The sequence below is a fragment of the Abrus precatorius genome, unplaced genomic scaffold (assembly GCF_003935025.1).
Source record: "Abrus precatorius isolate BTA unplaced genomic scaffold, Abrus_2018 Scaffold10, whole genome shotgun sequence".
Taxonomy (NCBI): Eukaryota; Viridiplantae; Streptophyta; class Magnoliopsida; order Fabales; family Fabaceae; genus Abrus; species Abrus precatorius.
In genome coordinates, this window is record NW_020874292.1 from 3,025,746 (window position 1) to 3,042,419 (window position 16,674).

The 16,674-nt window shown below is 33.9% G+C and overlaps 1 protein-coding gene across 3 annotated transcripts; it reads left to right on the plus strand.

Moving 5' to 3' along the window:
* Positions 1-852: 852 nt before the first annotated feature.
* On the plus strand, positions 853-11,127 carry LOC113863430 (telomere length regulation protein TEL2 homolog). 3 transcript variants are annotated; one of them, XM_027497010.1, is made up of 13 exons: positions 853-1,316; positions 1,442-1,470; positions 1,550-1,652; positions 1,782-1,953; positions 2,119-2,307; positions 2,518-2,675; positions 4,692-4,968; positions 5,868-6,076; positions 6,431-6,529; positions 8,094-8,623; positions 8,924-9,690; positions 9,885-10,083; positions 10,780-11,127. In XM_027497010.1, the coding sequence occupies exons 1-13, from the start codon at positions 1,154-1,156 to the stop codon at positions 10,930-10,932; spliced, it is 3,048 nt and encodes a 1,015-aa protein (XP_027352811.1). In that variant the 5' UTR covers positions 853-1,153; the 3' UTR covers positions 10,933-11,127. The 3 variants fall into 3 exon arrangements, with proteins under 3 accessions (XP_027352811.1, XP_027352828.1, XP_027352820.1); XM_027497027.1 differs by having other exon boundaries at positions 1,086-1,316; positions 9,885-10,114; positions 10,780-11,125; XM_027497019.1 differs by having other exon boundaries at positions 1,086-1,316; positions 6,449-6,529; positions 10,780-11,125.
* The last annotated feature ends 5,547 nt before the right edge of the window (positions 11,128-16,674 follow it).

The following is a 16,674-nucleotide window of genomic DNA, read 5'->3' on the forward strand; positions in this document are numbered from 1 at the left end:
CACCTAATTCTTTGTATATGACAAAACAAAAAGAAGTCATTCAACTTTTAGAAAGATTTTGTGCATTCTAATAATAGAAAGACATAATTTGGAAGGTAAAATGAATTCCTTTATTTATGTTTGTTAAATCATAGTATTAGAGATTATATTTTAGTTTTGATTATCTTAACTTTTTCTTTATTAGAATAGTTTAATATATGTAAGTATAAATTGTAAATTTAGGTAGTGTTTGACTTTTAACTTCTATTTTTAAGACTTAGATAAGAAGTAATTTTTTTTTTTACCTAATTGAACAAAGTCTCAAACTCAAAGGACTCAGACTAATGTGAGTCAAATGATTTGTTTGCCAACTTTAAGACATAATGAATAGATATGACAATTAAAGTAAATCTAAAAATAAAAAAGTAAAATTGAGTGGAGTATGACAATGAAGACATTCATAACAAAAAAATAAACTTACTCCAATATTCGAAGTTGAAAAAAACCTTAATTTTAGTTTAAATAAACATCCATGTGATATTTTAATGATATACAAATGTAATTCATGTTAACAATTTTATTAAATTTTTTTGTAATCTTAAAAAAAAGTTAAATTATAAAAAGTTAAGTCAATTATGTACTATTCAATCATCAATATTATAAAATTAAGATTGATCATTGACTCAATTAAAGTTTCGCGTTCCTATTAAACCAATAAATCATTAGTTCAAATAAATTTATACTCAAAATAAAATGAAATAAACACTTAGCTTTTACTTATCAATTAAATTAATTTTTATTGAATTATTTAAATTTTTGACGAATATAAACACTTAGTTTATTTTAAACAAAATTTTTCCTGAATTTGTGCTCAACTCTTAAGATATCTTTCTCTTCACAATTCTGGAAAGAATTATTCATTAGTCACTAGTTTCTTCCGTATCAATTGAATTAATTTTTATCGAATTATTTAAATTTTTGACGAATATAAACACTTAGTTTATTTATATGATTAATTTTTGACTTGTTTAATTTGATAAATTGCCGTGAGATTTCAATTTGAACATATATTTTCAACCAAACGACCTCGTTTCTAGAGATCCCAACTTCAAGCGGCGTGCAAATTCGCGGCGGAGCAGAGTGAGGGAGAAGGGAAACTTGGGAAAAACCGCCGATGGAGGAAGGTTTAGAGAAGAGAGAATTGGAAGGTGCAGTGGTTAGCAAGGTTGCCGAAGTGATTTCGGCCATGAAGAACGCGAAGCACGTTGATGAAGTCATTTGTGCGCTTCGCTCCATAGCCACCCTTCTTTTTCCCCTTCACCCTTCTCTTTTCTCAGGTTTGTTCATTATAGCCTTAAGTAGAATCAACATCTTCACTGTTTGTTTACTGGGAATCAATGTGCACTACTTCACTGGCTCGAAATAATATTTTGATTTTGTATGAATGTATCCAACGTGGCAGATAGCATTGGCGAGAGTTACCGAGACCAGGTTTGTGGTCGTTTTTGCCTCGGAATTCGTCGTTTTGATTACTTTTCGTAATTTCACTTTCTTCTTGTGCCGTGTGCAGGTTCTCGGGGTGAAAGTTCCTTCCGCAGAAGAACGAGATGGGTTGTGGCGTGCGTTTTATCGAGGAGCTGCTTTTCCTACACTTGCTAGGTTTTTATTACTTGGTAATGTCTTTTTTGAGGCTATAAATGTTTTTTGGTTTTTCTCTCAAATTTTATAATTTTGCTACAGAAATAATATTGCATTTTTGCTTTTCCTGTTTTTTCTCATATAATATGTGAAACCTCCTGCAGATGTTGCATCCAATTGGTTGGCTTGTTTTCCCATTTCCGCGCTGAAATATGTTTATGATGTTTTCTTTGTCCGTGGATTGGTCACTGAGGTGCTGCAGATTTTGGTTCCTTTTCTCCAGCAGAATGGAAGTGATGGTCTTGATGTTAATGCTGTCCTCTCAAATTCTGAAAGGTATTTATGTTCATATTGCGCTTTCTCTTAAATGCAGTTTCTTGTCTTAAAATTCATTTACTGTAACTCTTGTTATCAACATGCTTGTGCTTACTTGGGTGTGAAGTTTAATCTCAAATTAATTAACACTGGGAAGAACTTATTCAGGCTCTAATTTTATAACAGATTGATTGTACTGTGCTTACTTGAAAATAATGGGGTGCTTCAGATAGCAAGAGAGTTTGGTGGCAGTGCTTCTAAAGTGAGAAATGTTATAGATGAACGGATCAAGCTGGATGTATCTAGGGTGGCACAGATTGTTGCATCTATTCCTGACAAAGCAAGAATGAACTCCCTGACTTCATTGTCATCACAGTATCCTCTTTTTTCTTTTCTTGATTTAGATAGTTTATGGGTTCTATATGTTGACATGGTTTTGCAGTTCTTTTAACATGATTAACATATGATTTTTAACTATTTCCATTGATTGAATATGACCTTGGGAGGATTTAGCTAGATTATGTTATTGTGGTTCTGAGTTCCTTTGCAAGTATTTCATGTGTTTTCTTCACCAAGAGTATTCAGTGTGTTCTTCAAGCAGATTATTGTCCAACTACTCTCACTGGCAGAAGAGAGAGAACTAATTTTGCTAGAAAATATAGAAAAGGATGAAATGGACAAAAATGGTGCCCTGTTATTTGTAGGGGAAATGTTTTCTCGCATTTGTCGCCGTGGCTCTGCTGGTAACTAGAATTTTTCAGACACTGGAACAGGTTTTTTTAACTACATGTATCAGTTAGTATCATTACTACATGTATCAGTTAGTATCATTAATTTCTTTAAATTAACTGCATCAATTTATATCTTCTGTTAAACCAACTCTCTCTTTTTTTTTTTCCTTTTATAAAGAAAAAATTCAGAGCCACAATATGTTGTAATTGCTGTACCATTTTGTGAAGAAAAATAAAAGGCATGTGGTCACTTTTCTTACAGGTTATAGTTTTCAGAAGATAACTAGTGTCACATGGGTTATATTTTGCAGAAAGCATGTTATTTAGTTTCTTATTTGCAACATTTGTCCATGAGCTTTTTGACACAACTTAAAGGAAGCTAGTGAATCAATATGAAATTAACATCAATATCAAGTTTTTAAGGTTTGAAATACATTGTTATAAGGACAATGCCATAGGTTATGGACCACTACAAGTTTGTAACCTATTATACTGCTAGATCTTTTGAATCCTCACCTAAATAGTAAATGTACAACTTAGAGATTTTATTTAGTTTCCTTGGACATAGCATGATTTCAATCAGACACATGAGTTGTGTCCTTTGACTTGACGTAATCCAAGTAAACAAATAACTCTCTAATACTGTCCTGGTTGAAATCTTGATGAATAATTTGACACTGATGTGAATCTGTGTTAAGCAACACTTCTGGACAGTTCTTGAAAGTTGGATGATGGCATTCTGAAAGCATAATATAATAATTTTGTTTGAGTGCTATTTGAGAGTGTACACATCTTGCTGAATTGCTAATGGACTAGCCAAAACTGTTCAATCTTGTCAACATCAATTTAATCTTCTATCTTATAACAATCCTTGATTTTTAGACTGTTCATACCAAATAAAATTCTCAAGACAGTCTGCTTTGGTAATTTTGTTTTGAAAATAGATGACTTGGTAGTTAGATATCTTGTTATTTTAATGAATCTAGGACTTCTCTGTTGGATTCGAGATGTACTATTTGGATTTGCTATTGGTAAACTACTGGTTTGAGACATAGTGATCAATGGCATGCTGTAGCAATGGAGCGGCATGCCATCTCCTCAAGCCACTTAAAGGTTTCTATTGTGGATTGCTTTCAATTGCAGCAGCTATCTTGAAAAATTGCAGCAGTCATGGGTGCTAGCTATTTATAGCAATAAATCCCTTCTTGACCCCTGTTTTCTGAGTTATCAAACCCATAACTTTTGGGTGTTTTCTTGCTTCACCATTGTTTTGCATTGTAGATGTTTAGGGTTTCTGTTTTGGAAAAAAAAACACTCAATTTGACCGTGTTTCAATGGAAGAAGATGGAATGTGGCCTCTGATTAGCTTCCAAACACCAACCTGCCGAGCTGGCATTGTTTTTGGCAAACCATGATGCTCTTGTCTCTATTCACGTATCTCTGTTTTTCCTTATCCTTTGGTCTCTGTTCAGATCAAGCATCATAGCTGATAGGTCTCTGTTCTTTTCTTTTTAGCATGTGCAATGTTCTTTCATCATACTTCCTACTTCACCGTTCTGTTCTGTTTTTTTTCTTCCCAACTCCTTTAGAGTTTAGACAAAGGGTTGTAATTACTAAACACATATATGTCTTATTTTGGATAATTTTTTATTTTTATTTTTTGAGCATTTGTAATTTTATATTTGTGGTATAAATTGATTGTTTCTGTATGCTTATCCTTCTATGTAGCGGCCATTGTACTAAAGCATTTTTAGGGTTTGCTGCTCCTTGCTATGATATGGGATTAATAATGTTTGAGAAATTGGAAGCTTTATGACTCATCCTATGCATAATGGAAAATACAACAAAACTGCATTTAGAATTGTTGAAAGGGACTGGTTAAACAAAGTTGGTGACCTGCTGTGACTGTGATGACTCTTATCCTATGCACCTAGTGTCCTGTTGTCAACTATAATTGATATATTTTTTTTTCTGAACTAGCTGTTTAGCTATCAAAATTGTTTCCTGATCAAGTCTTTTTTCTTGTAGATCTGCTATGTAGTGAATTAATACCCCGAGTTCTAAAGCTTGTCAACAGCTGCTTATCATCAAGTAATGATTCAGTTACTAAGGATTTGCTTGAGTCAAAATCAGACAGTGTGTTTTGGTTGAGAATTATTGAATCCATCAGGGATCCTTATACTACGGAAAGAATCTCTGAGCAGATTTTTCATAATCTAGCAACTCAAAAAGCAAATGGCGTTCAAGCATATTGGGTCCTGTGGTTGTTATTCCATCGAATTTTTAAGCTTCAGGCTTCTGTCAGGTGAGTGGATATTAGTTTGTTTTGCTTCTGTTCATGGATAATCTGGAACTAATGCTCCATTTCCTTTTTGCGTATGGCACAACATCCAAATTAAAGGAAATAAAATCGGTTAAACATTTTTGGATGATGAGAATTATTTTGGGGGGAAAGACATGAATTTGAAATTTTAACTTCACTTCCAATTAACTTTGTTTCCTCCCACGGCTCTACCCTGTCTTTTCTGCACTTTAACCTGAACAGGTTATTAAATATTGCAATAATGTATAATAAGGATTTTTTATGGATATCACAATTTTTATTAAAATAATTGATGCATGCGTATCCTTGCAATGAGTGTGTCATGAAGGTTTAGCCTCTTGATCGTGTTAGAAGGTTCCTGACAGGCATTTTGATAATCTATAGAATACATGGAATGGGTTTAGCCCTTTGGGAGGCAACTGGTGCCCCCATATTAAAAAATATGAATTTGGTTCCTCTAAAGTGAGGAAACAAATGAAGTGAAAAAGTGATGGTTTATCCACCATTGATTTAAGTTAGTTTTGTTTACAAAATAACTTAAATCATTGGTGGATAAAGTCTCACTTTCTCACTTTACACATTTCCTCACTTTAGAGGAGCCAAATCCAAAAAATATATTCATAGGTTGTCAGTGATTACAACATTTTTTCCCTTTGAAATATATTTAAACTAATTTTTTATGTTCATGCATTACACCATTTATTGACATTAAGTCTTTAAACCATGATGCACACATCTTAGACTATGTAAGCATACTGATGCTATCATAAGCAGTGTTTTCTTTACCTTCTTTTTATTTGTTAGAATAGTAATGAAATACCAGTATTTATATATGTGCTTAGGACCAAAACTTTTGCTGTGTTTTCCTGGCTTCTCCTCAGGTCTATGTTTGTTGACAAATTCCTGCTATGGAAAGTATTCCCTGTTAGCTGTCTGAAATGGATACTTCAATTTTCTGTGCTTGAAGAGCCCCCAGGTACAACCTTAGCAGGACATAATCGCTCTGGACTCTTGAACACAGTCCATCGTTTGGTAGCAGTTTGGTCTAAGAAAGAATTTGTGCAAACAGTACCTATTGAGCAGCAAGCTTGTATCCTTTTTTGTTAGCTAATATACTGAAAAATGTGGAATATACCATTGAGGAATACAGAGTTTCCATATGTTAATTTAAAAGGGGTGGGGATTTGGTAGAGGACAGATGCATGTAGCTTTACCCTTGTAAGTGGAAAATCCATTTCCATTTTCCATTGTTACATCCCATGGATCACCAAGTCACATGGCAGCAACCTTAACTGTTGTGTCAAAGCTCCTTCCTATGTGTATATTGCTGCATTATAATTATAACAATTTCGTGTGCTTTTCTCCTTTCAGCATTCACTGTATCTGATACCATCTTTATTGTAATGATGCATTTATCTATCTATTTTTCCTATATTTATCTCAGATATATCTGCTGCACTAGGCCTTTCTCTAGAGACTATGTCTAAGGAGGAATTGGATGGGATGAAGGATGCCATGCCCTTGATTCTTCAAGGAGTTAGCTGTAATTATATCATTTACTTAATGTTGAGTGTAGATAATATGATGGCAAGAGGGATTATATGGGATTAGAACTATTACCCAGCCTACTCTTAATTCTTCAGTACACTATTTATGTTCCAGACCATGCACAAAGGAAGGGCGTGGTAGATCTAGAAACAATTTATGAGTCATTTGGGGTCTTCAAGATAGGCAAATGGTTCCTCTTGAACTTGTTTTAATCTGTGATCCTGCTTTGAGTCAAGCCAAATATGTCAATCCTATCAAATTTATGTTGTTATTTAAAGCATATTGTTAAATTTAGACTTTAAGCCTAACTCAACTCCAAAATTTAGCTTGTAAGGCAAGAATTGTTTTAACTTTTAAAAGTTCTTATTTAGCTATATTTATAGAACTTCAATACACTTTCTCATACTCAAGATTGGACATTTAGAGTGTGGAAATTATGTTCTAACACATCCCCTTATGCCCAATATTAGACATTTAAAGCGTGAAAAGTGTAGGACTTTTTTTTTTTTTAAATTCTAGGAAAGCCACTAGAAAATCTATGGGGCTAAGTTAATTGCACTAGAAAAATTTGTAGGATCATTTTCTTTTTTAAGTCAATGGTGGCCCAATATTAGATTTATGATAGACTCTAATACTATGTTAAATTTGGACTTTAAATTTAACTCAACCCTAAAGTTAACTTGTAAAGTGATTGTTATTTTAGCCTTTATTAGATCTTATTTAGCCATATTTATAGTTGATGTGAGATTTCAACATCTTCCTTATGCTCAAGATTGGATGTGGTGGAATTAAGTCTCAACACATGAACCTGCAATGAGTGTGGGGTTTTGTTGAAGTCTCATATTGACTATAGATATGGTTAAATAAAAGTTCATAAAAGCTAAAATAATCTTCACTTTGTGAGCTAGTTTTTGGAGTTGAGTTTAGTTTAAAAGTCTAAATTTAACATAGTATTAAAGCCTATCGTACATCTGATATTAGGTTATCTTTAATTGACGACCAAAAAATTTGGCCTCACAAATTTTTCCAGTGCAATTAACCTAAATCTCATGGATTTCTTAATACAACTTTCTTAGTCCTGTGGCTTTCCTAGTGCTATGTTAAAAAAAACAATCTTACAATTTTCACGCTCTAGATGTTCAATTTTGAGTATGAAGGAGTGTATTAAAATTTCACATTGACTACAAATATGGCTAAATAAAAACTTATAAAAGGTAAAACAATCCTCACCTCATAGGCTAGCTTTTGGGGATTAAGTTAGGCTTAAAGCTCAAATTCAACAAGTATTGATGCTTTTGATTAAGGACCTTTCAAGCCACATTACTGGAGTTTTGTCAATCATTGTATTATATATTCATCAAGAAGTCATACTGTAAAACGAAGATGGAATAATTTGTATTGAGAATGTAACTACTTTGATGAGTTCCTTTTTCCTGGGTCCATCTCCATCCCACTCCCACTCAGTAGTCTTATTAAAGCTGATAAAAATTGGGTTGTCATTCCTTCTGACAGCATAAGTTGTTGATGTTTGTCTTCTAATTTTTGTGAAATTGTTTCAGGTAGGCTGGAGAGTCCTGATCATTTAGTACGAAAAATGGCTAGCTGTGTTGCTTTGGCATTGTCTAAAATTATTGATCCAAAAAATCCGTTGTACCTGGATGACAGCTGCAGTGGGGAGACAATTGATTGGGAATTTGAATTCACTGTTTCCAATAAAGGTACTCTGGTGGCCTCAAATTGCACAGATAAAAGTGTTGAGGGAACAAAAATATCTCCAGTGTCAGGTCCAATGAGGGACTCCGATTCCCCTTCCAATAAAGAGAGAAGTATTAGTGTAAAGGGTAAAGAGAAGTTCTTGGATTTTCATGTGCTTGATCCAGATGAGATTCTTGATCCAGCAGCACTGAATCTTGAATCAGACATTGACAATGAGGATGATGATGACAGTGCTAGTGAGAATTCATATTCCTCAAGTGATTCATCTTTACAGCCATATGATTTGTCAGATGATGACTCGGATTTGAAAAGAAAATTTTCACAGTTGGCTGATGTAGTTGCTGCTCTTAGAAAATCTGATGATGCTGACGGGGTTTGTATTTTGCTGCCAGAACACTTTTAGTTGCATTTTGATCATCTACCACTCTTACACTTAATGCAATTAATTTCTTGGGATAATAAAGTATAATTGATTATGAACTAAGTTGTTTAACAATTACTGCAATGACCAAGTAATATTTAATCACTTTAGACTGAGTTATTCAAAAACCAATTTGTAGTCCTGTGTAAGTGTGATTGACCTGCTGCATTCTTGCCTTTAGCGCAAGTCTCTTGGTATCCTGGTTTTTTGCTGAAAGTTTGATGTTTTGTAAACTTTTAACTTCAACTGCAGGTGGAAAGGGCTCTTGATGTAGCTGAAAAGCTCATAAGAGCATCTCCAGATGAACTAAAACACACAGCCAAGGATCTGACCAGAACTCTTGTTCAGGTTCGTTGCTCTGATATAGCTTTAGAAGGTGCAGAAGAATCAACCGAAGACAAAAGACAAAGAGCATTAGTTGCCTTAGCAGTCACCTGCCCATTTGAATCACTTGACACACTAAACAAGCTTTTGTATTCACCTAACGTAGATATCAGTCAGCGCATTATGATACTAGATGTCATGACAGAAGCAGCTCAGGAGCTTGCTGAATCAAAAATTATGAAACCCAAACATCAGACTAGTTCCCTTATTTCAGTTGTTTCAGATACCCGACCTTGGTTCTTGCCAAGCAGTGCAGGGACTCCTGGAGCTGGTTCCTGGAAACAGATCTCAGGTACTGGCACTTTGTTGAATTGGTCAAATATCTATGAGAGGGAACTTCCCCCAAAACCTAATCAGGTCAAGAAAGGGAAAACACGCCGGTGGAGCCTAAGATCTCCTGCACAACAAAACCAGATGGAGTTTTCTCAAAATAAGTTTCCCATGTATGCTGCTGCGTTCATGCTTCCTGCCATGGAGGGATATGATAAAAAAAGGCATGGTGTTGACTTGCTTGGCAGGGATTTTATTGTCCTGGGGAAACTCATTTATATGCTTGGGGTTTGTATGAAATCTGTAGCGATGCATCCTGAAGCATCTGTGCTGGCTCCTTCCCTCCTGGATATGTTAAGATCCAGGTACTGGTTGAGACATTAGCCGTCTATTTAATTGTGAACCCTTTGAGGCCTGGCATAATCTAAAACCTTAATCTCACTCCCAAAAGTGTGTTTACGTGTGTGATAATTAATTGATAGTTTGTGTTCTATTTGTTGGATTTGCTAGTGTGCTAATGCAGGGAAAATTGTCACTTTTTGCATTTCAACTCATGCAGAGAGGTATGCCATCACCAGGAAGCATATGTAAGAAGAGCCGTCCTGTTTGCAGCTGCATGCGTATTGGTTGCCCTTCACCCTGCTTACCTTTCATCTGCCTTACTTGAAGGAAATGTTGAAATTTCCACTGGCCTTGAATGGATCCGCACATGGGCACTTGAGGTAGCTGAGTCAGACACAGATAGAGAATGCTATACGGTAAGCAAAAGAAATTTGAAGCTTCGAAGCAGTTGAGAATCTATGTCCCCCTTTTCTTACTAGGTTTTCAATTATCTCTGCCTTTACATTGGCCTCATAAATGCTTTTTATGCATTGGTCTACAGTTAATGGTGGTAAGGTTGCAGATATAGTTACTTAACCCTAAACAAAGTTAAATATATATCATGATAACCAATGGGTGGTTGGTTGGAGTGGTGTATATTTGATTTCCCTTAATCAAGGTCTCATCTGAAGTTTGAACCTTGTATATGAAAAAAATTCCTACCAAAAGAGTTAGTCTTAGTCCTAACTTGATCAATATTGTCTCATGCATGGTCCTAAAGGACCTAGACCAAAAAAATATTTATTATGATACCTCAATCTTGGTCTCATTGTGTTCTATTTTCATATTTATTTCAATGATTTAGGCAATGTAGGTGATTTTAAAATATGGACCGAGATAGCACGTTATTATCCCTCGGATTTTTATTTTAGCGTCTTTTTCCCAGCTTCTGAAGAGAACTTTTGAGAAATATGTGATTATTGTAAATTTAAGTGATTCCAAACATGCTACTTGGCCCTTTTTGTTCTCTCTGCCGTAGAGCTTTACAAAGCCCCCTCATAACCCTTTTATTGTTTGGTTTGATGCTTGGTTAATTTCCCTTTTCCAAATAATTTTTTTCGGTTTAACTGTAGATGGCTATGACATGTATACAACTCCATGCTGAGATGGCCCTTCAAACTTCCCGAGCATTGGAGTCAGCAAGAACTTCGCTCAAGGCAGGTCCTGCGCTCTCTTCTGATGCATCCAAAGTGACCATTAAAATTCCCTACCTAAACGGGGATTAGTGATACTACTGGCGATTGTGAATGGCTTCTAGCCCAGAATACGATTCAAAATTGTTCTAATTATTTCTGCTACTCGTTTAATATTTTATTCAGTCCTTGGATTTTTGAAAAATTTGTATATTTTAGGTTTCTAGATTGGTGTACATACTGATTTCGGAAGCATTTCGAATTTAATAATATTTTCTTCTTTGCTAGTAAGTTTGAGGTTCTCATCACTTTTCAATTGCGTACGTTACTTGATATAATTTCTCAATACGAAATTTAACTTAATCTAATTTACGAGTTTTATATTTGCTTGATATGAAAAGGGAAAGAAATGTAACATTTGATCAACCTTGTTTCTTCGGTTTTTGGTAGATGGTGGATATTCTTTCTTTGTTTTTAAATAACTTGATTAATTTCGTTATTTGAACCATTATCAATTAGTATTGTATACAATTGTTTCTATCTTTTTTTAATCTTTTTGGTATACATGCATTACCAATTTTTTGTTAAATAAATTCCCTGAACAATAAGTAGAATTAATTAAATTTATTAATTCCAAAAGTTTATTGAAAGATGATTAAGCTTGGCTTTTATTTATTTTGACTAAATTAAGAGATTCATAATTTGTAAATTTAAATAGTTTGGCATATTTATAATGTATTTCATTAATAAAATAAAAGATAAAAATATTTGATTTTAATTATTATATTGGTTTCTTTTTTTATGAAAAATTAAATTAAAATTCAAAATAATTTATTATAATTTTTAATTAAATTTTTTGTGTGTGTGCATGATATGATATCAAATATACATATATGTATGGTTTTTATTTTAAAAAAAAAGAGTAAAAAATTTCCTTTATATGTTTTATTCTTTTAGTGAAACCTAATTCAAAGTTTGATGGGTTTTATTCCTCCATCTCCTACCTTTTAACTTCTAATGTAGTGTTTTGAATAAAAAAATAACAAAAGTTATAAGTTGTTGAGAAAGTTGAGTCTAACTGACTTCTAAAAGCTAGTTTATAAGAGGAGAACTACTACTTGTGGCTTAGTGAAGTCCACTGAAGAAAATATTGACATTGTTTGGCAATGGAATAATGATTATGTGAAATTTCTTGAGTATTTATATTTAAATTTTGTGCACATAACATATACATATATACATATTATAAATTTTTAAATAGCGGTCATTCTGCTATACACTATTCTGCTATAGTATTTTTAAGGGTTAGCTGTTATTTATCGTTACCCGAGATTAATAATTATGGACAAACTCTTAATTTGCATTGTGCTTAAAACACTTGAACTGAATGAAAAAGATAGAATTCATATTAAACAAATTCAAAATTATGAGATTTTCTCTCAAGGCTAGGATTCTTTCTTACTTCTAAAGTCTTATCAAGAATTCTCATTACTGTGGCAATCATCTTAGACTTATCAACCAAATAGGTTTGTGGCGCCTATTTCTTGCTCTTTCTTATTCTAATTTTCTATTTAATATGCAATAACAATGAGAAATCTAAATCTGACCTAAGGTTTAAATATATGCCAATTTTCATCTTAATCTTCAATTTTTGTTTCAACTTAGCCCAAATCATATCTCTTGTTATACAATACCTTTTTTGGTGATTCTTAAGCCAAAATTACATTTCAAAACGTAGTCTTTCACCTTGTTTTTGAAACATCGCAATCCAAAATTTGTAGCACGAGATACAACCCATTGTTATTCCGCTTGCAGTTCATAATTCTTTTCTTTTTCTTATTTGTTTTCTTTGCTCAAGTTAGTTCTGTTCTTCCAATTTCTAAGGTTCAAGCTATACATAGAAACCGTAATTTCCTCTTTTAATTTGAGTGTTCCTAGTTTTAGTTAAGTCCTTTCTCTAAGGGAGTTTGAGAAACCTCATCACCTTTCAACCATTGAATTCTGTTAAGGATTTCAACACATGAGATGCGATGGAGAATACTATGTTCAGCATATAAAGTAGACATGTTAAATTCAATGTCATTGTCACTTTGAATGACTTTTATTTTCTTATTAAATTGAGTTTTAACAAAAGAAATAAAAATGAGACCTAAGGATCTCGTTTCAACTTTGAACTTCATAAGAAAAAGTTAAGTGTACTTAAAAAAAATATCAACAACAATTAAAAAATATTTGTGTTCAGAAATAGAGGTGATGCTCAAAGGCCCTCAAATATCCATGTGAATAAGATCAAAACAAGCACCACTAACACTATTGCTAGACGGAAAAGGTAATTTGCTCAATTTTCCCATATGATAGAAATCACAAATGATTTTAGAGTTGTAAGGTCATAAGTGATGGGTATTGAGATTAAAACAAAGCAGACACTTTAACAATAACTAACAACACTATACTATGATAGTTTCAAATTCAATGGTGACTGATCTAACAAAAAGTAGATTCTTTCCAGAAATTTTGACAAGCTCAAGGTCAAGTTATCTTTGTCGTGAGATGATAGTCCCATGAAAAGGACCACAATAGACTATTTACACAAAAAAAAAATATTTTTTACTGTGCTTTAGTAAGAAGTTTAGTTCTTCGATCTCGTAATCAGGCATAAAAGATGCTATAAAAAATGATCATAACTCCTTTTAATTGATTATATTTGTCAGTCTAGCCGATCAAACGAATAATTTTAATAAGCTAATCACTTGATTATCATCAGAAAAATTCATGCTTGAATTGTGGTCATTGCTACTTCTCTTTCAAAACAAAGGTTCATTTTTTCTACTTTCATCCATCCTTTTCTCTTTGAAATTTCCTAAACACTGAGTAGGGCTCAAAATAAAGCTCAAATCGAGAATCCTCTACAAGAAAAGCTTCAAGCTCACCCACAACACCCAATCCCTACTAAGGAATCTTTCATAGAAGTCACTTATTCAAGTACTCCAATTGTAACTAAGAAGGAGGTGAAAGCTCAAAAGGTCCTTGACATGTATATTATTTTGATGGAGAACTATAGCCGATCAATGTTTTAGAGACCAAAAAATCACTGTATCATCTTGTTCGTGAATTCTATAGCAACCTCAACATCCAAAAGGAGTTGAGGTTAGGAGTAACAGGGATTGACATAAAAATCAAGCAAACACTTTGCCAACAACACACAACTCTACCTTGTCCTAGTCTCAATTTCAGTGGTGACCTACCTAGCAAAAAAAGTGGGTCACTTCCAAAAATTGAAAAGCATAAAATTTAGGTGTCTTTGTTCTGAGTTGATAGTCTGCTTAAAGGAAATAAAGCAAACTATTTATGCACAAAAAATTATCTTTTTCATTATGCTTTGGTACAAGTTTAATTCCTTGCACCGATAATCATGCATAAAGAAATGCAACAAAAATAATGATTAGAACACCCATTAATCAATGATATTTTTCTTTATGAATGATCTAGGTATTGCACCATTTAAGTTTGTCTCGTTGATTGATCACGCGAAGAATTTTAATTGATAAATCACTTAATTAGTAAGAGAAAAATCCCATGCTCAAACCATGGCCATTGTTGCTTCTATTCTTTGAAAACACAAGTTCTCTCTTCTTTATTTTCATCCACTCTTTACTTTTTAAACTCTCCTAAATGCCAAGCATGACTCCTAAAAGAAACAAAAATCAAGAACACTCTAAAAGAAAAAGATTCAAGCTTAACCTTAATATCCAACTCCCTGTTAAGTAACCTTTCACATAAGTCACTTTTTCAAGTACTCAAACTGTGATCAGAAAGGAGGTGATAAACGTGATTAAAAAAAATCTGAGCACTTTTTAATCAATTATATTTGTTAAAAGGTTTAAATATGTTTTAACTACCTTCAAATAGGGATAAATTCAAAAAACTACCTCAAAATTATTTTTTTCAAATTTATATCCGACGTTAACATCTGTCAGTTAATTGATGATGTGGCCAACAGTTTGTTGGTGACGTGGCTAACATTTGAATATCTCTCATCCGCCTCACCCTAAACTATTACATCTAATTTCACGTCAGTAATTTTGAATTTAGAAAAAGAAAAAAAATAGAAAATAGAAATTTAAGCGCGCAGTTGGGTCTTGGACAGTTACTCAATCTTGAACACTCAGAGCAATATTTCAAAATACAAAGCAAAAAATCCTTGAAGCCCTTGAACATAGAGTGATTGTAAGAACCGCGCATAGTATGTTTCGCATCTTCATCTTCACCTTTGCTGTTTATTGTTTTCAAAACAAACAAACATATGCCTTCTTATTTTTTCCTTGTTTCCCAAGTAGTGTGGTTGTTACCAGAGGCGACGTTGTGGACATTGTCGACATTGTTGAAGGTAAGTGTTATTTGATTAGAGTAGTGCGGGTTAGGGTTTTCTTTCATAAATTTGTGCTTTACCTGACACGGAAATTTGTTCCTTTTCATATGTAGATGACTTTCAATGCTATAATTCATCACGGGGGTCATTTTGAACTGGACCTCGTGATGCACTATGTTGGGGGCAAAGAGGCTGTTCCTATGAAGAATATTGATATAGACAGGTGGTCGTACTTTGAAACAATTGGGATTTTAAGAGAAGACTTAGGTTACGGAGAGCACCTTGTGAGGATATGGTAAAAATTTGGTCCTTCTGACTTCAAGGAAATCAACTGTGATAGTGTAGCCCTGCATTGCTAATTTTACCATTTGTAACAGTGTGGAGGTTGAGATATATGTTGTTTGTGAAGGAGGCAATGAGGGTGTTATTGGGGACAATTTTTTTAGTAGTAAGGAGGAATTTCTAAACGAAATTCATTTAGATGAAAGTGAGGAGGATAGGGCTGGTGACATGGATGATGGATTTGATAGAGACGTTCCAGAATTTAGGCGAGTAAAAGGAAGAAGTCATTTGCAAAGAAAGTGAATGAAGATGTTGAGGCTGAGGAGGTAGATGTTGGTCAGAGTGTTCATCAGCCTGAAAATCCCAATGTTCATGTAGAGGTTGTCTGGATTTCTGGAGATGAAGATTCTGTTGAAAAATCAACCCCTTAAAGAGACTTACCAAGTGCGCTTCAGAGTGATGGTCAGTCTAGAAGAAAAGTGATTGTTGGTGGTGTGGATGCTGTTGTTGGGACTGCTGCTGCTGTTGAGAAACCTGGAGGTGGAAAAAAAAGGAAAAAAAAGAAGGATGCTAGGAAGATGCAATAAAAAAGAGTTAATGTTTTTGGTCAGAGTAGTGAAGGTTTACACAATGCAGATAATTTTTGTAAGGCACAAGAAGTACAAGTTGATGACATTTATCATGGTTATGCAAGTAAAGAGTTGTTAAGTGGTGACTCTGAGGAAGATGGTTACAGAAGGAAATATTCCAGATTTAATGCTGATGAATTGAATAAGGATTACAAGTGGAAGTTGGGTTTGGAGTTTACTTCCATCAAAGAGTTTAAGGACGCAATTCAAGAATACAATGTGCTGAATGGAAAGGAAATCAGATTCGATTTGAATGACAAGAGGAGGGTAAGGGCAAGATGTAGGCATTGTGTTGAATACTCTGTGTATGTTAGTAAGGTCAGTAATTCAGAAACTTATAGGTTGAACACTCTAGTTGACAAACACACATGTGGAAGGGTCTTCCACAATAAGAGTGCGAAGTTAGCTTGGGTTGCCAAGGTGTTGATTAACAAGATGAAGGCCAAGACTACTGACATGCCATTAAAGGATATTGTTGGAGAAATTAAATCCAATTATTCCACTGGGATAACACTGTCAAGAGCACTCAGGGCTAAACAGATAGCTAAAAGTGTG

What these genes read in the sequence shown, in the direction of transcription:
- LOC113863430 (XM_027497010.1), top strand. Translation starts at nt 1,154, where the DNA reads ATGGAGGAAGGTTTAGAGAAGAGAGAATTGGAAGGTGCAGTGGTTAGC. An exon ending in AAGCTTCAGGCTTCTGTCAG is followed by an intron (nt 4,969 to 5,867) that starts GTGAGTGGATAT and finishes GCTTCTCCTCAG; the next exon opens with GTCTATGTTTGTTGACAAAT. An exon ending in ACCTATTGAGCAGCAAGCTT is followed by an intron (nt 6,077 to 6,430) that starts GTATCCTTTTTT and finishes TATTTATCTCAG; the next exon opens with ATATATCTGCTGCACTAGGC.